This window comes from Tetranychus urticae, chromosome 3, assembly GCF_039701765.1.
Source record: "Tetranychus urticae isolate SD_2017Ah chromosome 3, NJAU_TeUrti_SD_1.0, whole genome shotgun sequence".
NCBI classification, from domain to species: domain Eukaryota; kingdom Metazoa; phylum Arthropoda; class Arachnida; order Trombidiformes; family Tetranychidae; genus Tetranychus; species Tetranychus urticae.
The window spans coordinates 19,839,322-19,862,231 of record NC_142960.1 but is presented as its reverse complement, the minus strand read 5'-3'; the positions used below and the strand labels follow the sequence as shown (position 1 = coordinate 19,862,231).

At 33.3% G+C, this 22,910-nt stretch overlaps 7 protein-coding genes across 10 annotated transcripts; 1 reads left to right on the top strand and 6 right to left on the bottom strand.

Moving 5' to 3' along the window:
* Nucleotides 1-105: 105 nt before the first annotated feature.
* LOC107363097 (Suppressor of deltex) lies at nucleotides 106-9,135 on the bottom strand. Of its 3 annotated transcripts, none has more exons than XM_089269114.1 (3): nucleotides 9,015-9,135; nucleotides 3,390-3,805; nucleotides 106-2,687 (listed from the first exon to the last, which is right to left on the bottom strand). In XM_089269114.1, the coding sequence occupies exon 3, from the start codon at nucleotides 2,666-2,668 to the stop codon at nucleotides 431-433; it is 2,238 nt and encodes a 745-aa protein (XP_089125240.1). In that variant the 5' UTR covers nucleotides 2,669-2,687; nucleotides 3,390-3,805; nucleotides 9,015-9,135; the 3' UTR covers nucleotides 106-430. The 3 variants fall into 3 exon arrangements, with proteins under 3 accessions (XP_089125240.1, XP_089125239.1, XP_089125241.1); XM_089269113.1 differs by lacking the exon at nucleotides 9,015-9,135 and adding an exon at nucleotides 4,032-4,170; XM_089269115.1 differs by lacking the exons at nucleotides 3,390-3,805; nucleotides 9,015-9,135 and adding an exon at nucleotides 4,032-4,172.
* On the bottom strand, nucleotides 6,242-8,328 carry dsh (Segment polarity protein dishevelled). Of its 2 annotated transcripts, XM_089269118.1 has the most exons (3): nucleotides 8,138-8,328; nucleotides 6,937-7,946; nucleotides 6,242-6,849 (listed from the first exon to the last, which is right to left on the bottom strand). In XM_089269118.1, exons 2-3 carry the CDS (start codon nucleotides 7,886-7,888, stop codon nucleotides 6,464-6,466), a joined length of 1,338 nt encoding a protein of 445 aa, XP_089125244.1. In that variant the 5' UTR covers nucleotides 7,889-7,946; nucleotides 8,138-8,328; the 3' UTR covers nucleotides 6,242-6,463. The 2 variants fall into 2 exon arrangements, with proteins under 2 accessions (XP_089125244.1, XP_089125243.1); XM_089269117.1 differs by lacking the exon at nucleotides 8,138-8,328 and having other exon boundaries at nucleotides 6,937-8,036.
* A 331-nt stretch (nucleotides 9,136-9,466) lies between the features above and the next one.
* LOC107363098 (uncharacterized) lies at nucleotides 9,467-10,813 on the bottom strand. The gene is made up of 2 exons (XM_015930269.3): nucleotides 10,518-10,813; nucleotides 9,467-10,434 (listed from the first exon to the last, which is right to left on the bottom strand). Exons 1-2 carry the CDS (start codon nucleotides 10,752-10,754, stop codon nucleotides 10,039-10,041), a joined length of 633 nt encoding a protein of 210 aa, XP_015785755.1. The 5' UTR covers nucleotides 10,755-10,813; the 3' UTR covers nucleotides 9,467-10,038.
* A 270-nt stretch (nucleotides 10,814-11,083) lies between these two features.
* LOC112538969 (cathepsin L-like peptidase) lies at nucleotides 11,084-12,109 on the bottom strand. The gene has a single exon (XM_025161063.2). It carries the CDS (start codon nucleotides 12,067-12,069, stop codon nucleotides 11,458-11,460), a length of 612 nt encoding a protein of 203 aa, XP_025016831.1. The 5' UTR covers nucleotides 12,070-12,109; the 3' UTR covers nucleotides 11,084-11,457.
* Nucleotides 12,110-15,567: 3,458 nt separating this feature from the next.
* LOC112538953 (uncharacterized) lies at nucleotides 15,568-16,261 on the bottom strand. The gene is made up of 2 exons (XM_025161037.1): nucleotides 16,254-16,261; nucleotides 15,568-16,126 (listed from the first exon to the last, which is right to left on the bottom strand). Exons 1-2 carry the CDS (start codon nucleotides 16,259-16,261, stop codon nucleotides 15,568-15,570), a joined length of 567 nt encoding a protein of 188 aa, XP_025016805.1.
* Nucleotides 16,262-18,559: 2,298 nt separating this feature from the next.
* On the top strand, nucleotides 18,560-19,768 carry LOC107363015 (uncharacterized). Its single transcript, XM_015930177.3, has 2 exons — nucleotides 18,560-18,710; nucleotides 18,786-19,768. Exons 1-2 carry the CDS (start codon nucleotides 18,673-18,675, stop codon nucleotides 19,642-19,644), a joined length of 897 nt encoding a protein of 298 aa, XP_015785663.1. The 5' UTR covers nucleotides 18,560-18,672; the 3' UTR covers nucleotides 19,645-19,768.
* A 142-nt stretch (nucleotides 19,769-19,910) lies between these two features.
* On the bottom strand, nucleotides 19,911-22,504 carry LOC149093564 (uncharacterized). The gene is made up of 2 exons (XM_089269106.1): nucleotides 22,206-22,504; nucleotides 19,911-21,109 (listed from the first exon to the last, which is right to left on the bottom strand). The coding sequence occupies exon 2, from the start codon at nucleotides 21,099-21,101 to the stop codon at nucleotides 20,667-20,669; it is 435 nt and encodes a 144-aa protein (XP_089125232.1). The 5' UTR covers nucleotides 21,102-21,109; nucleotides 22,206-22,504; the 3' UTR covers nucleotides 19,911-20,666.
* Nucleotides 22,505-22,910: the final 406 nt, after the last annotated feature.

Genomic DNA, 22,910 nt, shown 5'->3' with positions numbered 1-22,910 from the left:
AATGGAAGTAAAAACGTACTTATCTAACGGATCATTAATTTATCTTATTGTCTTTACATTCGTCGATTTTAAAAATACGTTGAATAAGCAAGGATCACAATTGTAAATATTAACAAAGGACAAAATTTAATTTGAAGTTTAGTACATTGGTGTCACTTTTATTTATATAAACTGTATATATAATCTTAATTTGCTTCTCACAGATTATTTCATGAATATACATCATCGTTTTCATTAAGCTATATAGTCACATTAGATTTAATTTTAAAATTTGATACGATGTTAGATTATCGGAAATGATGGTAACCCTGGTCGCTTTATCTAGCACTGTCCAGGCTTTCCGGGCTTGATTCTATGCAAATCACGAAATTTGTAAATTTATAAATATAGTTTTTGTTAATTATTGGTCAAATTTGTAATTGTTTTATCATCATTCCTGGGCAAATCCTTCCGTTTCTTCAATGGCATAAGTTAACTTTTCAACTAACTGTTCGTACGATTTGTAAGGTGGCAAGTCGAGTCGATTAAAACAAGTATGACTTTTGGGTAACCAAGTTTCTTTGCCAACTTTTTCAATACAAAATCTTTGTGGTCCATTAGAACCCATTAGTTCGGCAAAACCTCCAACAGGAACTCTACAGGTACCAGTTACAAACTGTAAAAGACGAGCTCTCTTTTCATTGTCCATACCTTCTTTCACAAATGTCCAGAACCATTGGATTTGTTTACTTCCTCTACTATAATGTCTGTAAATGGTGTTCTTTTGCCAATCTTCAATGTCGATTTCTTGCATACCACATAGAAGAAGTTCTAATTCTCTTTCATCGAAATAGTGGAGCCATTCTAGAGGCAAAACCTCATTAAAACCGTCTAATAAGGCTTTGGTTTGTTCTTCTTGCCCTCGACTGAAACGCCAATCACTGATAAGTCTTAAATACTCATCTTTGTTCTCGTCAGTCACTCGAATATCTGATCCACCTTCTTTAAGTTCCGTGCTCTTGAGTTGGCCCAAAATTTCATAATCAACAGTAAAATAAAGTTCCATTCCATCTTCAATGTCTTCAAGGCTATTCTCTTTGATCCAAACAAGACTATTGTAAAATTGGGGGTCAATTGATTCGATATCTTTCATAACAAGTTTTTTACCAAGCATTCGCTTATAGAAAGGCAGAGTAAATCCAGAATAAATGAATTTACCATGAAACAGGGCCATTGCAATGAACCGGCCAATGAATCTAAAGTATAATAGGTGATCTGGATTAACCGAAGAGGCTGGATTGATTTGAAGGGAATAATTGTTTTTACCAGCGTATTCGAAAAGACAATACATTGGATTAAGAACTTGATGAGAGAGAAGGAAAAACCATTCTCTAGCAATTCCTCCGTAGTCTAATCCTTCTTCACCTTTAAATGTAATGAATAATCTTCGACGTAATTCGTGGGGAGGAACTCTCATGATTTGATGGAAAGAATCTTCAAAAATATTTGTCCGAGAGACACATATCTTAATGTGAGAAGGCAATGCATTAATGTGACACAGATAACGGAATTGATGAAGTTTAGCACGAAAACAGCGTTCATATGTTATTAAGTTTGTTGCAGCGGATGCATTGATATCACCATTTTCAACAGGGATCCTTGGATCTTGAAATGTAGTTGATTTCCTATTGTGATCAACGAAATATCTTTCGCCGTCTTTGGTGTATCTAATTTCCCAACCTTTAGGTAATGGTAAAAGATCATAATTGGTTGCACCATTTAAACCATTAGCTCCATTCAGCCCACTTTGTAAAGTTGGAATAAATTTTCCTTGAGTTCTAGGATCTTCCCATTGAGTTGTTTTATTCTTATGATTAACATAATAAACACGATTATTTGGATCAAGACGACGTTCCCAGCCTTCAGGTAAAGGCTCTTCGTAAGAATTTCCTTCTTTTTTTACCGAATTGGTGGCAGGAACAATGTTTGCTGCTGATGCTAGTGAAGATAGACTTAAAGGGTTAACACTGATGCCACTTGGACCAGCTGATTGTGGAAGAACAGCTGATGCTTCGCTAGATTCTCCATTAGATACAGTATTAGATGTTGAGCCGCGATCCATTTGGGGAGTAGCATACATATATCGTTGACCACATTGTTGCATAACCTGGCCTTGTGATGATTGCCATTCATTAAAAATACGTAAGGTATTTTCAGTTGGTCGTTGCCAAGTAGTTGTCTTGGTATTATGATCTACATAGTAAACACGACCTCTCGGGTCTATCCTTAACTCCCAACCAGGAGGTAATCTTTGTGGTTTCTCCCATGTTGTACTTCTTGTATTATGATCAACATAGTATTTCCGATTGTATTGGTCATATCGTATTTCCCATCCAGGTGGAAGATTCTCGTCTGAATCATCTTCAACTCTAGGCCTTATTCCAGTTGGAGCACCATAACCACTTGTGTTAATGTTACTATTTGAAGGTCTATTTCCTGATGCAGAAGACGACGACGAGGTGGAAGAGGCATTACATATTGCAGATGATGATGATGAGGATGATGAAGAAGATGATGAGCCTCCATTGACCCAGTTTGAAGTTGAAGCTGAAGATCTATCATTTACATTAGCACCAGAGTGAACACCTCTCTTAGGGTCGAGTAATGACCATTTAGGCAATGAGCCCATAATTGATTAATATTTAAAACTAAATTTACAGTGATGACAAATCAAATTTATGATCAGATTAAAAAGATTGAAGAGGATCACAACAAAAACAGTTGATCAAACTGGGAGAAAGAAAGTACTCTCTCACTTGCTATTTTTATCTCACTGAGTAACAGGTAAAGTTAATATAGTCACTTTAAAGGATTACAAAAGTAGTGCTGGAATGTAGGACAGTAAACAATTTGAAAAAACAGGAGAAAGGAGAAAAGTGAAATAGAAGGTTGTGGCAGAAAGAAATACTATTCTACTATTGGTTATTGACTGGCTTAAAATGATTTAATATTTCATGTCAAATAGAAAGTGAAATCAAAAGCAATCTTTTTTCTATTTTCTATAAATTTTAAAGCAGAAGAGTTGCTGGAATAATACGACTTTTATATGAAAATAAATGATGTAATAAAGAAATGGAAATGAGGGGATAATTAAAGGAAGTAAAGAAGAAAAATTATAAAGCTAAACCTTAATCAACCATTGACTTGAATGTGAAACATACGCATTTAAGTGCGAATATGGTTGAGAGATATTCAAGATTTCTCGGGCAAGAAAAACAATTAACTCGTTAGTCCCTGTTAAAATTAAACTCCTAGATTAGTCAAGTCAAAAATGATAGACATGTGCAGGAAAATAATACACAGATTGTAAAAAGATAAACAGGTACAGTTAAGAATTCAATTTGTGTTACCTTATCGAAAGCAAAAAGAGCCGTAGTGGGGAGGAAGAGAAAAGGAGATAGCGAAAGAGAAAAGGTAGATGAAAAGAGAGTTAAAGCCTCAATTTAACTCTAAACACTTCCTCGACGAATGTACCAAATCAAAAATGATACAGGCGACGGTGATAAAGGTAATGGAGGCAATGGAGGTGGTGATAGTTTCGATGATGTCTGAACGTCTGTCGTACCAATAGTTTATAGATGATAATAAACTCCTCTTTCTGTCGGTGTTGGTGATGACAATAGAGAGAAAGTGACAAACTGAATGTAGAGTAAATGTTTTGGTTTTTTCTTAACCAAGACAAAGATTTTGAGCTGTTTGCAGTTCAATAATTACATATTTTTACAACAGCTACCACCGAAAGTATAATCTTTAGGGTTTAAATTGCCTACGAACAGAGTAATAACAAAACGTCAATATGAACAAAAAATTTAAGTGAGACAAAAGTAAAAACAGAGAGGCGAGAGAACGAGAGAAAGAGAGAGATACAGAAAGAGAAAGAGGATAACAAGAGAGAAGAAGAGAAGAGACAGAAAAAAATATAACATTCATTCTCATAGCAGATTTGATTGAATGCTGAAAGCAATCAAATAGAAAGGCAAAAGCTATCTTACCTTATTCATAAATACGGTGGTAATTTAACACCCAACTTGTCCAAAGAAAATGATAAGTCAAAATAACAACAGAAATAATTTTATCTATTAATTACATGTTTGTTTCCATCTTTCAAACATCGACTTTAATGTTATAAAGAGGGAGCAAAAAGACAGTCAGGCCTTTTTGAGCGCCTGACTTGAAAAATGATTGTTGAAAAGAGACTTTTTTTAAACAAATTTTTGTTATCAAGAGTAAACAAGAAAAATTGTTGATATTTATTCATTAATCAAGACACAATAAGTCTGCATATTTAATAGATAGATGGCTGATCAATAATATAATCTTTTTAACCGATAGCTATTAATTTTTAAACAACTTTTACACGAAAACGATTTTTACCAATTTGAGCAATAAATGTATACCAATACCATCTTTGATTCTGTTGTCTTCCGAAAATTTTTTCTTAAAAATTCATAAGATGACATAAGAAATATTCAAAAATAACATAAAATAAAAATACCTTACGATTCCAGCTCTAGCGAATTGTCTCTCTTTCATTTGCGAAGCTGTGATTTCGGCTGCAATTGAAGCCTGCTCAGCTTGAAGAGCTTTAAAGTTATATACAAAAAATAGAATAAAAGACGATTAGAAAATAATCTAACAAGGGAAGTATCCGACACGTTACGATTTTTTCGTGATTTAAATACGTTGAATACCAATCTTTCTACTTCATAAACTTTTCTGATAACAACCAAATTCAATGGATCTTATTGGAGCCTTTTCTTGGCGCTTAATCTTGAAGCCGCAAGAGTTCCTATTTCTGAACTATTTGTTGACGGCGCTATTTCTTGATCAGAAGTGGAACTCATTAAAGACATATCTGACTGGTCTGTGGATTTTGATGTTTCTTCTCTCGGTTCTGCAACTTCTTTGAAAACTTTTTTATTGCTTTGTTCAGGTACTTTTATCGGTGGTGGCATTTCAGGTTTCACTTCTATCCATTCCAATTCTTTTACTCGATGAATATCTTATGAATACTGGAAACTTTTCAGTCAATTATTTCTGGATTACTTTGGACGATCTAGTAGGCAACTGGGCGAAACCCGAACCTTTATTTGAATATCATATCTTTTTTTAAATGGATGTCTGATAATTGTAGAGCAAACAGATTTAGAATCACCATTTTCATCATCGTCACTATCAGAACAAGAGTCAGAAAGAGAATCTTCGTTAGCAGCTGCTTCCATAGTAGAAATCGGTCGAAAATAATCTGAGCATTGGCTGATTGATTTTTTTCTTTCAAGTTTCTAAGCTCCAGGTTCAGCTTATTAATATTTACTCCTACAGGCAATGTACCTGATTTTATCATACGAGCAAGGTTAGCCTTTGCGATTTGAAGCAATCTTTCTTTATCGACCTTTTCGTTAACTGATTGACTTTTTGATCGGCTTCTTCGTTTTCTCTTTGTATGAAATGATCGATCACGACTTTGGCTACGTGCTCGATTTCGACAACTACTTCTGTGACCATGATGATGAATGGAACATCAAGATTGATGATGCGAATCAGAATGGCGATCTTTATTCCGAGATTTGTAGAGCGAATAGAATAAAAGCCAAGACCTTTTCGCTCATGTGGACTGGCAGACTTCTTCTTTCTTGTCTTCTTTCGAGTTTTTGAATATTTATCCAAATTATAAAATCTTTTTTCTTTTTCTTTCGTTCCTTGTCTGACTTCTGTTTTTTCTTTTTCTTCTTATTATAATATTATCCTCGATCACTTCCTCCTCTTGAGAGCTTATGTCTTCCTTTTTTCTTGATGCTGGAAACTGATAATTAACTGCAATCCATAAAAAGCCAGGAAAAATCGATGGATTTTCAAGTCACTCCTTGGTTGATGGCCCCTGGCAAGCAAAAAAACGAGATAAAAATATTTACACTGACAAAATATTAGAACATGCTTGGACCTTAAACAATGGATCAAATTAGTTGAAAAAGATGATTATTTCGTGCAGACAAACTTAGACAATTTATATCAAAGCACCAAAATTAAGTCTAACTCACATAATTTATCATCGAAAATGGTACAAAATGGAGATTTCCATGAAGAAATGAATTTCAATGAATTTTTCTTCATTGGCATTAAGTAATTAATCAGCATTACGAGTTTATAGAAAAATTTCTTTCCTGTAAGATGCATCACGAAATAAACATTTTTGACATTGATGTAACCGTTTGAAAAGCATAATTTATTTAGATAAAAACATAAAAATTGTGACAAGTTTTCAAGTGACTTGTTTTAATAAAGTATTAAAGATGTGAAAATTTGATGACTTGATTAATGAACAAATATGTTTTGTTCACAGAAGTGAGTTGTTTAATTTAAAAATACCGATGGAAAATATAAAAAAGAATGGTTTGATTAAATGAGTGCAAAATTGTGAATAAAATCAATCATCTTCGCAAAAAACGCTCTCGTCGAACACATAGTAGCAATTTTTGGAAAACTTTTTAGCTACAGTAATTTTGATATAGCCAGATTTCAACATTTGCTTAGCATATTTATACGCTTCTTTCTTTGAACTAAACCCTCTGACCTTTTTATATAACCAGTCCACTAAATCCCGGCCTACGAAAGCATTTGCAATTCTAATTTTTAGCCACTTTCTGTCTTTTATAATCAATCCGCTATCTGGTCTGGCTGCAACTTTGGCAATTGTAAACATGGTACTGTTTGTTAATGAAAGTTCTGGCATTTCAGATAAGAGATGATGTCGCTCAGAAATAGGCATTGAGGAATGACTAACAGATCCTGATGAAGGGTGATCAATGGCCTCTGAAAAAAATAAAAAAATGAGAGCAATTAAATTAGTTATCTGTTATAAATATTGAAGTTATTTCATATTTATAAATCACAACTCACCGTTTAATCCAGTGGCAGCTTCAGTGGTTTGAATCCAGGCTTCTAAATTGAGAGGTTGAATTGGCTCTTCTCGAAGGATAGTGAAATAATTGTCAAGGTTAGGTTCAAGAATCTTGGCAACCACAAGTTTAATTGGTCCTGGTTTTTGAACAGCTTCTCGGAGTATTTCAACTGCCTGGTCATTTGTCATATTTGATAAAACATGGTCATTTACTTGAAGAATCATATCGTTAGGTTGAATAGTCCCCTCCGCAGCGACTGCTCCTCCTTTCATGATTGATCCAACATAAATTCCTCCATTTTCAGAGGAACTTGCTTGACCAACTAAGCTCATACCTAGAAAGTTTTTACCGTCTAAATTGAGGGTAACTGTTTTGATTGCTTGCCCAGGAAAACAACTAGCTGAAGAATCTGTTACACTAGAGACAGAGGATGCGACGGACATGGCACGTTTCCTTCGCATCACACTAAGCGGATTGTAACGGCTTACTGAAGTTTCATTTGTCGAGGTTGAGATCCTTGAGCTTGTATCATCATCTGGATAGTAGTCATATTGATGATGATAGTGAGGTGGGTGAGAGTGAGGGTGAGGATGAGGATGAAGATGAGAATGAGAATGAAGATGTTGATTTGGAAGAAATCTACTCTGACCAACATCACACATGCAGGCTGTGTCATCGTGAAGCTGAGATTCTACATAACAAATAATGTTATCTTTGAAAAAGGGCAACTTAGCATCATCATCTGTTATCAGCTCTTTAACTATACCAACATTTTCATCAATCGTTTTGAAAAAAAATTTATGTTCACAGGATGATTGAATGTTGATGGCAGATTTAAAGTCCCTTAAAGTCACTTGGTCTGGGGGAACAGCAAGCCGTATTAACACCGGTACATCATCATCGCCATTGTAATAGATAATTTTAGTCTCCGCAGGCTGTGAATCACTCATTTTGCAACTGGACTATTGCTTAGAGCTACAGTTAATATGACACATCAAACAAAAGTACCTGGAATATAAATATATTAAATATCTAGATTAAATATAGTAAATACCAATTAATAATAGCATTATAACTGCTTTCATAGATTTTATGTTAAATTTTTCGAAAACAGAAATAAAAACTCATCATTTAATTGCATTCAAATCCAACGCTGTAAATTTTTAATAAATATTCAAGTAATGAAGCTGAAAATATACTTTTTGATTGAAATTTAATCAGCTATTATAAAGCCCAGCCTCAAAAGGGACCATTGAAAAAACTAAGTGTTCATCTGATTTGACTCAAATCATTTGAGCAGCATCTGGGAAGAAACTGAAACTATTTCGAAAATAGGAATCAATAAAAACTCATTATTAAATTGCATTGAAATCCAACATTATAAATTGCACTAGAGATGGGCGATTCTCGATTAATCAGGTAATCGATATTTTTAGCGATTCGCGCAAGGGAATCGATTATATCGATGCTTAATCAAGGTAGGAAAATATTAAATCTTCAAGCATTAAACAAAATTTTCCAAGTTTGAGGCTCTTCTTTACATCAATAAAGTACAAATTAGTCTTTTAAATTGCACTGAAATCACTGGAAGAGTCAAGTATTTTAATTCTGAGTTGCTAAAATCATGCAGATTTCCCTTTTATTTTTTTCTGCAAACATGGAATCGCAAAATTCGTAAATTTTTAGCTCATGTGAAGCTTATCGATTCTCACAAGAACTAATCGATGCTCATTTTCTGAAAAAGAATCGATCCGTATCGATATAATCGAGGTAATCGCCCATCTCTAAATTGCACTAAATATTCAAGTCTTGGAGCTCAAAATACTATTTATACAACAGCAATCAGTGAAAGTATAATCTTAGGGTTTATACTACCTACGAACAAAGTAAAAACAAAACATCAACATGAATATGAATTAAGTGAGACAAAAGTAGAAACAGAGAGAACGAGAGAAAGAGAAAGAGGATAACAAGAGAGAAGAAGAGAAGAGACAGAAAAAAATATAACATTCATTCTCATAGCAGATTTGATTGAATACTGAAAGCAATCAAATAGAAAGGCAAAAGCTATCTTACCTTATTCATAAATACGGTGGTAATTTAACACCCAACTCGTCCAAAGAAAATGATAAGTCAAAATAACAACAGAAATAATTTTATCTATTAATTACATGTTTGTTTCCATCTTTCAAACATCGACTTTAATGTTATAAAGAGGGAGCAAAAAGACAGTCAGGCCTTTTTGAGCGCCTGACTTGAAAAATGATTGTTGAAAAGAGACTTTTTTTAAACAGATTTTGTTTATCAAGAGTAAAAAAAAAATGGTTGATATTAATTTATTAATCAAGACACAATAAATCTGCATATTTTAATAGATAAATGACTGATCAATAATATAATCTTTTTAAGCGATAGCTATTAATTTTGAAACACCAGGTAAAGTCAATTTTTACTCGAAAATGATCTTCTAACTTGGAAGTGATGAGAGCTGTAGCATTTAACAATAACATGTTGAATTAAAGGAATTGAATTTGTCAGGAATTCCTAATTAATTTATTTTCAAATTTCTGTAAAGATTTCAGGTTAAGTTGACAGAGATTGCTTGTATTAATAATAAACGATGAAGATTCAATTGTGACATTTATGCGTAGTTTTATAATAATCGCATGTTTCTAGGTTGATAACAGCAGAGGAAGTTGATAAATTGTGAGGTTTTAACAGGTGAATATTAGTTGAACATGTTTATAGTACATGTAAGAGAAGAAGCTTCGTTTACTGAAGATAATTAAGAACTCAAGATAACTTTACAAGTAAGAGTTAGACATGAAGTGTGAAGACACATTACACGTTCTGGTTAGCCTTGAATCAACGATTTCATGCATTTTAACACCCAGATTTAATATCAGCAAGATCAATGTCAAAGTTATTGGAATAGTTAAAGGATTGATTTAAGTGCATAGTTACTAAATACAGTATGATTGGTCATTTATAAAATCAAATTAATTTGCACCATAAAAGAATGTTTTTTTACTTTGTCAGTTATCCTAAAGGTCATCATTATTATCGGTTAATCACACCATCACTTCAATAAGGCACATGTTTAACTGCATGGCTCTATGTCAATTTTACTCTCAGTTTCTCTAAGCCATTTTTGAATTCTCGCCTTCTCTTCCGATTTAATTATACCATTATCCATAAGTCTCGCCAGAATATCGGACATTTTCAAAACAGATCTAACCTTAACACCATTGTTCTCTAAATTTTCAAATCCTTTTTGTCCTCTATCAACGAAAATTGAAGCATGCTCGATTTCAAGGCCAACTGATTTGAGTGATTGAACAGTTTCCATTATGGAAGAACCACTAGTAATGACATCTTCAACGACCAAAACTTTTTGTCCAGCTTGGAACTTTCCTTCGATTAATTTCTTGGTTCCATAGGTTTTGGGTGAGCTTCTTCGCATAACCATTGGAATGTTGTTATCTACCGACATAACCTAATTTTTCAAAGATTTACAAAATAAAGAATAAAAAAATTTAGTCTGTGATAAAGTTTTTCAAAGATTTTAGAGTTACTTACCACGGCAAAAGGAATAGCAGTTAATGGAACACCACAGATAAGATCAAATTCAAGGTCCTGGACCATTGACCACATCAATTTAGACATAGAACGAAGAAGATCTGGATGTCCGACCACCAACCGCAGATCAATATAAATTGGCGATAGATCACCAGACTTCAAGATTATGTCCTCAATTTTGATGGCTCCAATTTTGTAGAGTTCATCTATTAACTCGGTTTGGGTCAAAATTTTCATCTTTATTAACTAGTGTAGCACAGCACCGAGAAAAACGTTTTTCGTTTATAATGAGTCAGTTTAAATCTGAACAAGTTACAACTTGTAAATTGCAAGTTTCTTATTTTTTTGCTCAACTTCTGGTTATCAAGGTAACCGGTATTTGCCCGGTCTTTTTAAATAGCAATATTACATTGTATCATCAGAAAGATTAAGAGATAATTAAGCTCAGCACGAGTTTTATTTATATTGAAACAACTAGATCAGAATAAATTAAACAATTAGCGGCTTTCCTCCCTGAAATTCAACTTTTCCCAGCAATCAAATTAACTTTGGCTCACTGGATTCCATTCAATTGTTGCTCTATCATTTGTTTTTTACTTTTAATTGTAAACTGTTTAGCTCTTTGGCTTTTTCTTACTCCTTATGGTCGGATTATTATCGGTTTTACAACTTGAAATGGACAGTAAATCAATGTTTAAACTTAAATGAAAATTGCCATTTTTTGTTAAGTAAAAAGCAAGGAGTTGGTAGCTTTGGCTAGTCGTCATTTCACAGTTATTATTTATTTGGAGCCTCAGGATATAACCATCTTTACCACAATTAGTTGACCATGAGTTACATGATCATTAGTCGATAATGATTAACGACTTTTCTCCCCGACATTTACTTTTCCCAACAATCAAATTAACTTAGGCTCACTGGATTCCATTCAATTGTTCTATCATCTGTTTTTTACTTTTAACTGGGAGAACTGTCGTAAATTGTAATCTAAATCATCTGAAGTATTACCACAGTTTTCATCATAATAAACACCATGAGAATAGAAGGAGAAAGTCTTTTGTAAGGCGTCAATTGCAACAGTAACAGGTCCATGCTCAAATAGAGCCAATTCAAGAGCTTCAGCACTACCAGAAGTAACATTGACGAATCCGGTGAGCTTAACGACTTTTGGTACTTTTGAGTCATGGCATTTTCCATCTTGACCTAAATATGCACCATAATCTTCGTCAAGAGAGATTCCTCCAGCTCTTTTAATGTAAGCATAAGCTCTGAAGTCTTCTCCTCCATCACAACCGTTGTCTCCTTGATCCCAACTACAATCAACTAATTGTTGCTCTGACAAACGAACCAAATGACCAGTTTTGACAAAATGAACACCTTCAATGGTACCAATGGTTCCAAAAGACCAACAAGATCCACAAACGGCTTGATCTTTAACTGGAGTTACAGCACCAGCGATTCGCCAATCGAGAACTGGAGGACGTTGCTTGCTTTCTGGAAGAGCAAATGGACTTCCTCCATTATATCCCTTGGATCGAAGTCTTCCTCTCATGTATTTCAATTCAGAATCCTCAAAATCGGATAGATGATTCACCTTTGAGCAATTAATGTTGCGATGATTATGGCTTTCAATGAAACGATGTTTGTTATTTTACAGTATCTTGAGGCTAAGATTGTTGATCATTTTATTATGGGCTATAATATATTGAAATGTTAAATCATTTAAGATCCTTCAAAAAACTTATTACTCATATTGTCAGATTTGATACTTGATTTATAAAGTTAGTTGTTGGTTGTTACTAAAAAGACACAATTAACACAATTGTCACATTTACGCACAAATTAACAAAAAGGGAAAACAGGTAAAAATTAACTTCTTGTAAATTTAGACTCTGGTTTGTAGAGACATAAAAACCATAAAACCAGAGTCCATTTGGGCAATTTAAAAGCTTCTCCGATCAATAGTTTAAGTGAGAATGGACGTCGAAGTTTAAACTTGGTTAGCTTTTTGTGCAGTTTTAGAAGCAGATTTTTTCATGAAATTTCATTTTACTGATGTAACTATTGATTATCAACCAGAATATGTACTTATTTTGAGAAATAAAGTTTTCTGTCAAAAATAAAACAGATCAGTTCGATTTTAATTTAAACCGACTACTTTCTATGACCATAAGAGTTAGATAGCTGAAACTTATTATTCGTACATAAAAATTGTCGATACACATCAAAGATTGAAATTTTTCTTCAATTTACCGACAGTTCTCTTGATTTTGGCCATTGGCCGTAAAACTTTGAGCCTCAATATTTCGAGAATGTTAGCACCTACAATCGTTATTCTTTGGCCAAACGTTAGATTTTAGTTTAATCTATTGCATGATATGTTTGAACAGCGAAGAAAGTGCGTGCTAATTCATTCAATGATGAAAATTCTTCTAAAACATCATAAGATTCGTGTTTGATTAGCCATTTACCTTTATAAGAGTAAATAAAGTATAAACTCTCACAACATAAGTAATACAATGCAATAACTTTTTTTGTGGTTTCCTGAATTAAATGTCATTTCAATTTCATTATAAACCATAATAAGTGCTAATGATTGATCAAAGAATGATGATTGTAAGGGCCACCATTTTCGAAATATTGAGGCTCAAAGTATTTAGGTTCGTGGCCAAAATTAGGAGAACTGTTGCTAAATTGAAAAAAGTATTCAATCCATGATGTGACCCACTAAGTTTTATGGACTAGCAATAAGTTTCAGCTCTCTAACTCTTATGGTCACAGGAGATGGTCGGTTTAAATTAAAATCGAACTTATCTATTTGTTCAGAAAAACAAAATTTTGGTGCTCAAAATAAGTTCATTTTCTGGTTAAGAATCAAATGTTACATCAGAAAAATGAGTTTCACAAAAAAATCTGCTTCTAAAACTGTACAAAATGCGATCGAAGTTTAAACTTTTGACTCGATTTTCTCGAAAAATATTGATCACAGAAACTTTTAAATCACACAAATGGACTCAGTTTTTATGTCACTACAAACCAGCAAAAGTAATCTTAGTTGTCACCAAAGAGTATAACTCTTTGGCTGTTACTAAAAAGACACGATCAACTTAATTGTCACATTTATGTACAAATTGATGCAAATGGGAAAAAAGGGTAAAATTAATTTCTTGCGAGTTTAGACTCTGTTGGTTTGTAGCGCCATATAAACGGAGTCCATTTGTGTGACTTAAAGATTTCTCTGGTCAATATTTTTCGAGAAAATCGAGTCCAAAGTTGAAACTTCGATCGGCTTTTATTCAGCTATGGAAGCAAGGTTTGTCACGGAACTCATTTCACTGATGTAACTTTTGATTTTCAACCAGAAAATGGTCTTATTTTGAGAACCGAAATTTTCTGTTTCTGAACAAATAGATAAGTTCGATTTTAATTTAAACCGACCACCTCCCTTGACCATAAGAGTTAGAGATCTGAAACTTATTGCTAGTCCATAAAACTTATTGGGTCACATCATGTATTGAATACTTTTCTCAATTTAGCAACAATTCTCTTTATTTTGGTCATCGGGCATAAAACTTTGACCCTCGATAATTCGAGAATGGTAATACCTACAATCGTTATTCTTTCACCAATTTGACTCTTTTCTAATTATTAATACAATGCAATCAAATAACTTTACATTATCGCATTTCGGTCATGATATTTGCGTTGTAAATGTACAAGGAACAACTTATTCAACAAACAAAGCTCATCTAAACCCATTTCTTGGTAAATAAACCAATCTTCTGGTTAAACTTACGAATGAAGTGCAAAGAGCGCTACCAAAGACTCAAACATTTGAGCAAAGAGATGAAACTTGGTGAATTTGTAGGGAAATAAAAACTGAATCTATTGGTGCTATTAAATAGTTCATCCGATGGACAGTTTTTGCGAAAAATGAGATCAAAGTTGAAACTTCGATGGCCTTTTATTCAGCTAAGGAAGCAGATTTTTTCATGAAACTCTATTTCACTGATGTAAATTTAGATTGTCAACCAGAAAATGTAAATACTTTGAGAAATAAAGTTTTCTGTTTCTGAACAAATAGATAAGTTCGATTTTCATTTGAACCGGCCTCTTTCTGTGACTATAAGAGTTAGATAGTTGAAACTTATTATTCCTGCTTAAAAATTGTTAGCATAGATGCTTCATTGAACAATTTTCTTGATCTATCAACAGTTCTCTTGATTTTGGCCACTGGCCATAAAACTTTGAATCTCAACATTTCGAGAATGGCATCACCTAAAGTCGTCATTCTTTGACCAAACACTAGATTTTAATATGGGCTATAATATAATATGAAGGAATACCGCATAAATAACAACTAATTCATTTAATAATGAATGTTCCTCTAGCACTAAGATTTGTTTTGAGTAACCATCTAACTTTATAAATCAAGTCTAAAAACTGACAACATAAGTAATAAAATGCTATAACTTTTTTTGTAGAATCTTGATTCAGCAAATATTTCAATGTATTATAACTCATTATAAAAACGAATGAGTGGCCAGAGAATGGCCATTGTATGTGATGCCATTCTCGAAATATTGAGGTGCAAAGTTCTAAAACCAATTGCCAAAATCAAGAGAACTGTTGGTAAATTGAGAAAAGTATTCAATGCATAATGTGTACCAACAATTTTTATGCACGAATAATAAGTTTCCGCTCGCTTACTCTAACGGTCAAAGAAAGAGGTTGGTTCAAATGAAAATCGAACTTATCTGTTTGTTCAGAAACAGAAAATTTTATTTCTCAAAATAAGCTCATTCTCTGGTTGACAATCAAAATTTACATCAGTAAAATAGAGTTGCATGAAAAAATCTGCTTCCTTGGCTGAATAAAAGGCGATCGAAGTTTCAACTTCGAACTCGATTTTCTCGTCCACTGTCGATGGGAGAAATTTTTCAAGAGACACAATGGACAAACCTCACAAAGTCCCTACTTTTTAATTGCAATTCAAAGTTTTTGACAATAGTTTTAATTCGTAAATCATTTAAAAGCATTTATTGACAATTTACAGTTCATAATCAACAAAACATAAAACATCATAATCTTCACTGTATTTTTCTTCTCCTTCAACTGGTCCCGAAGCTTTCATATGAGCCAAATGTATTTTACCCAGAACCGTATAGCCATATGTTCGGAATCGTGAAATGTAAAGCTCTTCATCATATGCAGTGTAACCACCAGAAATGGTTCCTGTTTGTAATTTGCCTTTTGACTCTGTGGCCCAAAGTAGTCGAGATAGATTCTTTGTAGTTAACAAATCAAAGACTGAATGAGGATTAGCTTTATCATCATATGGGACTTCACATGAACCATTGCTTGGAAAAAATGTGCCTGGAATTAGTTCGTCTTTATAACTCATCTTGGCTGGATGTTCAGCTCGACAGACGTAAACTGTGTCACCATTGGCACCAGTGCCACCAGCGAAAGCATCAGTTAGTGAAAAATTGTGCGAACAGTAACGAACCCATTTAATTTCGTCTGTAATCGAATCGAATCCAATCTCTCTGCTAAAGAAAGTCAAGTGTGAAATATGTTCAGGGAAAATGGATTCATCAATAACTGAGCTAAAGACACAATTAAAGCTATCAGTTTTAGGTAGCAATAAACTGATATTTATCGATAAATTGTAAATAAATGATAGGCAAATGAAAATAACTAACACTACCTTTATATTACAATATTTACCTTTACTTGGTCATTATTTCAGCTGATTCAAAATACAATTCATATGATTCAAGTAAAAAGTGATAAATCATTGACTTTGTAATCTTAAAATTATTAGTAATTATTGAGTTCATCTTGAGTCCGATGAGTATGATTAGCTCATGAATACTTTAACTTTCAAGACTTCAATTTTCATCTGTTCACTTAAAATAGAGTCCAATATCATGCAACCTTGATTATTGTATTTCAACTCTTGTCATTTCAGACTCAACCATAATTATAAGTCTAATATTATATCTCAATCCAATGTTAAATTGTAATGCAATATATTTGATTAAAAAATGATGATTCAAATGTTTCACTAATGACTGAAATCATAATTGTAGTAAACCTTGAAATAACATTTTTCCTCTGTTTTTCCCTGGTAAGTAAATAATTTTGATCAATGTTAACAGATTTATTTTAAACATCAGATTGCCACACTCAACATCAGAACTGTTATTCACACAATTTTTGTAAAATGTTGAAGATTTGTATCTTGATCATCAATAATCTAATCCGAAAATCCACTCTGTGAAAGAAATGGTTCACTGATTGCTCCAAATAGATTATTTTAATTTATTGAAAGACCTAAAAGGTTGAACCAGAAACCCACTGATTTAGGTTAATTCAATTTTGCTCTTTTAAAAATTTAGCTATTTTAATTGAGCTTAATGAGAGTAATTAAATCAGGATACCAAATTGTTGGCTTAACAGCTGCTGCTAAATCACCGGTAATTTTCAATTTGCCGCCACTAGAGCCTTCATTGTTTACATTTCATTGGACTTTCATTTTGTAATTACAAGTCTTTATATTGACATGTTTCGTTTAGTCTAATTGATTTAACTCTCAATTGTCAGTGAATTATTGCAATTAACAAGTCAATATATCTTTTTAAATGGTTTCTTGGTGTGTCAACATTTAGCTTATGTTTAAGTTTTGTCAACAACACTTCAACATGATAACTTTGAGTTTATATCTTCATCTCAATATCACTTAAAGTTTGATGACAGCTTCGAAGTAATGAAAATTAAAACAATCAACAATCTAATATCCTGTTCATGTTTCTTATCTTTAATTAATTCTTCAAAGAAACACTAAAAGAACAATGTTAACTCCTTAATTTTAAAAAGCTGTTAAACCCTGGATGCATTTTTAATGGCGGTTCAAGGAAAATGTAAACATGTTTATCAAGATGATAAAAAACTCGTCAATAATCAATGTCCATGTAATTTCTGAATTGAGAAATAATTACATGACGTAAAGCTAATTTAGTTGCCATGTATCTGGTTATTGCTACTATAAATAAAATATTGTTCAACCTAATGATCACCTGATATTAGGTCTATCCTAAGATGCAGCCAACATGGAAATCCAAAAGCTAATTTCTCAATATCCAGAAAACCTGGCAATTTCGTGTTTCAAATATATTGAACTAATGGTACAAATCCAGCTGGTCATCGGACTTTTTACCCAATCCTTCCGATACAACAAGCCTTTGGTTATCGATTCCACGTGGTTCATTGTTTACTAGTTTGATTGACGTGAATAGCATCAAACGTGCCCTTAAAATCCATCAATAACAACAAAATTTTTGCTGGCAACAACATCAGATGAATTTCAATGAATAAATATTATCAGAGAAATATTTCTCATTCAATGAGGATCTTTGAATGAGCCGTTGGGTAAACATGGATTATAAGGGAAACAAATGCCTGAAGCTGTTGTCGTACTTGCTGTTATAAGTTATAACTTTTTTCAACGGCCATTTAAACCAGCACATTAGTCATGTAAGAAAATGATACGGAATTGCTAATTGTGCCATCAATTCATGCAAAAAAATGAAGAAGAAGGGAAAACCGAAGAGCGAAATATGTGGCAGCAAGAAGCAAGACAGGTCTCTACAAGGAATGAGCAACTGAAAAAACCCTTTCCACCATCTTAGTCCCCTCACCATTTCCCCGTTTTTAAAGACTTAGTATTGGTCAAAACTCAAGCTGAAGTTTCGCACTCTAGCTATTCATATTCTGTGTGAATTTAACCTGAAGGCAAAAAAGGTTGCCCCGTTTTATCCTACAATCCTTTCTTCACTCAAACTCTGATTAATTGAGTCCGGACAAACTAGTTCTTCTCCAATCAGCATTGGAACAAAATAAGGAATTACCAGATCGTTAAGGGAGAAAAAAAGGGGAGCGAGTTACACTTTTTGCCTTTTATTTCACAGGGATAACTTGGTGGTCACTAAGAAGTCCATTTAAAAAGGAATTAACGTTTTAAATTTTCAGTTGAGTTGGAGAGCTTGCTTGGTTACTTCTTAGAAACTCGTGTTTACATATTTGTGGTTCAAAGTGTTTGTGGCGTTGGGATATTTTCAGCAATAATATTTAAAAAATTGGACAAATCAAGATGGTTATTCAAGAAGACATAGCTCCAGAAATCATTGAGTAAGTTTAACATCTTTATTTATTAGTGAATTATCCTTAACCGTTTTTTTAATTTTTTTTTGTTTTCTAAATCAGAGTTTTCAATGCTTCCAAATATCCAATGAGATGCTTTGATCTCTGGGATCGAACAAAGAAATGGCTGGCTGAAAATCCGTCATCTGTTAATCCAGATGATGCTTTAATGTTCTTTGCCCATTCTACACCACTCATTGCCTTCCTCGAATCCCACGATTGGGATACAACTAAAGCTTTCAATGGTATAAAGTCTATAGCAAAGAAACGCCATTCTGACCCCACAACAGATGTTGTCTTGTTGGATTTCCCAAAAGATTATCATGAACTTGGCGCTCTTCTACCAAACCTTGTGGATAAAAATGGCCGACCAGTGTTATGGGTTCGCTCAATCGATCCACCTGAACTTCTTTACCCAAAAGTCATGCGTATGTTTGCTTGGGTAACAGATCGTTTCTGTGAACGTGTCTCCGCATCACCTTTGAAACCAGGTCTTGTCTTTGATTGTCAAGTAATGACGACCAACTTCAGATTGATTAAAGATTCAATTACAATTGTATTGCAACGTTGCCCTCCTTGGGTGGAATACATCGCAATTGTTGGTTTAAGTTCCTATTTCAGATTTTTTGGTCGAATCTGTCGAAATTTTCTTCCTCGTTACTTGAAAGACTCGCTAATTTTCATTGACATTGACGACTTGGACAATTATTTCGATATGAAACAATTACCGCATTACTTGGGAGGTGAAACTAGATTGATAACTGACAAAGAGTTGGAACAATGTCCAAGTTTACAGGAATATGCTGAAAAATGTGGCCTAGAGCCTACGCTGTTTGACAAATGGAGGGAAAACGCTCACTCGAAATACATGAAACATGCAAAACCTAGTGCTAAAATTAAGCCAATTGAAATGTTTACCTAATCATCGTCTTCATCATCTCATCATATGCTAAAATTACAAACATATTGCAATGTCACTTCACATCATCTCAATTATCATGTAATGATTTTCCCAAGATAAATAATAAACTAATAAATTTAATAAACTGATCACCACCTTTTATTGAGGAAATCAGGCGAGTTCCTAATTTCTTTTTACCTGATCGATTAGATTCAATCAAATTATAAACAATAAAATCGATTTGTATCAAGCATTGTTGGCACCACGAAAATGAAAATGAGACTAGGTTTAAATATGAAAAAATATTATTTTAGTAAAGTTGATTTCCATGTTTCAACATGAAATACAAAAAGATTTTGAGCTATCCAGAAAAGGTTGCCAGGATTGAAAACTATCCTGGACTATTTAATGATATTTGACAAGGACAACTTTGGTAGGACGATGTGATGTTAGATTGGAGTCACTAACAAGGGAACTCCATGAAGCACCTGAGCCAGATTTGAATGAGACAGATGTCATTAGATAGAGGATGATGACTTATGGAAAACCCTTTGGCTTTCACCTCAGTCTGGTTGAGTCGCCTGAGTTTCTTAGGATAATTTGGGTTCAAAATTTGGGCCTTTTTATTTTAAACATATTTAAAAATTAATTTATTTCAATTAATTCAGCAAATATGTTTTAGAAAATTAAAGTAAAAAAATAATTGAAATAAATAAATCAATTTATGAAAATACAAAATTATAAATTGGACGAGTTTCTAATAAAAGTACCCAAATTTTGAACCCAAAATCTTTAGCTTACAGATGAGAGCCATTATGATTTTTAATAACTCACCATCCTCTATCGAATGATATTAACCTGATTCAAATCTGGCTCGGGCGCTAATGTACTTCCCATGTAAGCAACTTGTATGTTGAGTCTTGAGGTAAGCTTTTGACATTTATTTTTCTTTATTAACACCATTTCATTTAAGATATTATTTCTTGCTATCTTAAATGGTGACCGTGAAGGTAATGATGAAAAAGTCATGGTAAAATTGTCGTTTAACATAACAATCCTAATAAAAATGAGCGAACCTTTTCAAACCAAATATACAAATCAACAACTATTTCAATATCATCTCGGGCATATTCTGGCGGAATTTCAAGGGTATCCTCATCATAGTCGTTATCAAAACTGTACAAATCACTGAAGAGATCATGTTTATCTTCTCGTTTCCTTAATGATTGGTTATTATGTCGAGATGATTGTGAATTTGTTGATGGACAGGTCCAGGGTATATCAGAATCACATTTTAAAGCACGTTGTGAACATTTTGAGATCAATGAAATTGCTGTGGTTGGTTGAGAGTTACAATGATTGTTGGACTTTTCGGCACTTTGATCACAAGATGATTTCTCACTAATATCATGGTATTTAGTACTATTTTTATCCAATTGATTTGGTATGCAATTGTGGGAGTCACTTGTATCATCCATATTCACTACTGTAATGAAGCAGAGAGAGAGAAAAAAAATAATAAAAACGGTTTCACTTGACTATCACAAATGAAGTGAGTCCATAGAGCGAGTTTGTGTGATCAAGAGAGAGAAAGAGAGTGAGAGTGAGAGAAGAGAGGAGGAAGATAAAGACAAAGAGAATAACTTGAAATGATAAAATAATATCCAGGACAGATTATTGAACAGAGTCAAAATGAAAACTAGAAACATTAACAGATGCACACATATTGAACAGTGACGATGTAAACAAATTGAAAAAATAGCTTGAATTGAATGAGTTTGAATGAAAATATCAATAATAAAGCGTCAGCAGTTGATACTTGATGTGAAAACAAGGAAAGATGGATTGAAGCTGTAAAAATCCCAATCAGTAAAGTTAATTAAAAAATCTGACGAGGAATTAAGGAAGAGTTTTCATGAGACAATGAGAGAGAAAATGAAAGAAAAAAGCAAAAAGAGAAAATGGAGAAAAATAGAAAGCAGAGAGAGAGAGAGAGAGAGAGAGAGGTTCAGCTAAATTAAAACTTAATAGTTTGCTTTGTTTCCATGATTTTCCTGATGATTACCATAAAGAGTTTTCAGATGACAACTTTCCTTATCTTGATCATAATTTGATCGAGAAATGTATAAAGAAATAAGGAGAAATGAAACAAATAATTGATTGAGGAAAGTGAAAGGAAGATGAAATGACAAATGGTATTTGGATGAACAAATGGGACAAAAAAATGTTAATTTTATCAGAGAAAAATCAGGTAAACAGAAATGTAGTGAGCAAATAAAGCCATACATGAGATTTGTATGAGCAGCCTACTACCAAATGGTGAACAATCAAAATTACGGGGAAAAAATGAGTCAAGGTACACTTTCAGGTTGAAATGATTTGAACAGTATTGGCAGGTTGACTCAAATCAAAATGAAACTGGAAACAGAACACAAAAACATGTACAGAAAGGAACAAAAAAAAGAGACAAAATGAAAGGAAAGCATCGTAGACTTGATCTTTGTCTGATCACAGTGATTTTATCCAAATCAATTGTCAATATAACCAACAAAATCAGGTTAATTGTTGACCTGTTAACTTACCGAACAACCTTTTCACCTTCACTTTGGTATAGCACAATAAGATATTCACAATTAACAATAAACAGATAAACAAACAAGCATGCGAGTCAAAAAAAAGCGAGATACAATTTTTGTAGACCCCAAGAGGAGCGAAAGCACAAAAGTAATAGAAACAGGTTACCAAAATAAAGAGGGAGGATAACAAGAAGGTGGTGTAGAGGAGGAAGAAAAAGATGATCGAGAAGACAGAGTTTGACGAACTAGATGAGGAACATAGACATTTGAAGATTAGACAAGTTAATAAGCTTTCTTGTTACTGGCATTTGTTTTGTACTTTGAAAGCGAAAAGTATATTTCTTCATCTTATCTCTCGCTCACTCACTCTCCAAGCTGATTCGTTGATCTCAGTTTTGTATTTCAACCTTCAGGTAATTTGCTAATTTTATCATGGTAGTTGATTGTTTGTTTCACCTGAGGATACTCACCTTCAGAGCAATGGACCATCAAAAGGGATGTTTGTCATCAGAGAATAAGTTTCAACTTGGGAAAAAACAAGAAAGTAACAATCATTTTTGTTCACAGGTGATGAAAGAAGGAATTGTAATTTAATTGTAAACAAACAATGGATTCCAAATTAGCAATAATCATATAAATTGGGTTCAAAGAAAAGCATATTTTTCAAATTTAAGGCAACCAGAAAATTATTGGAAAGGAAGAGTCAGGGAA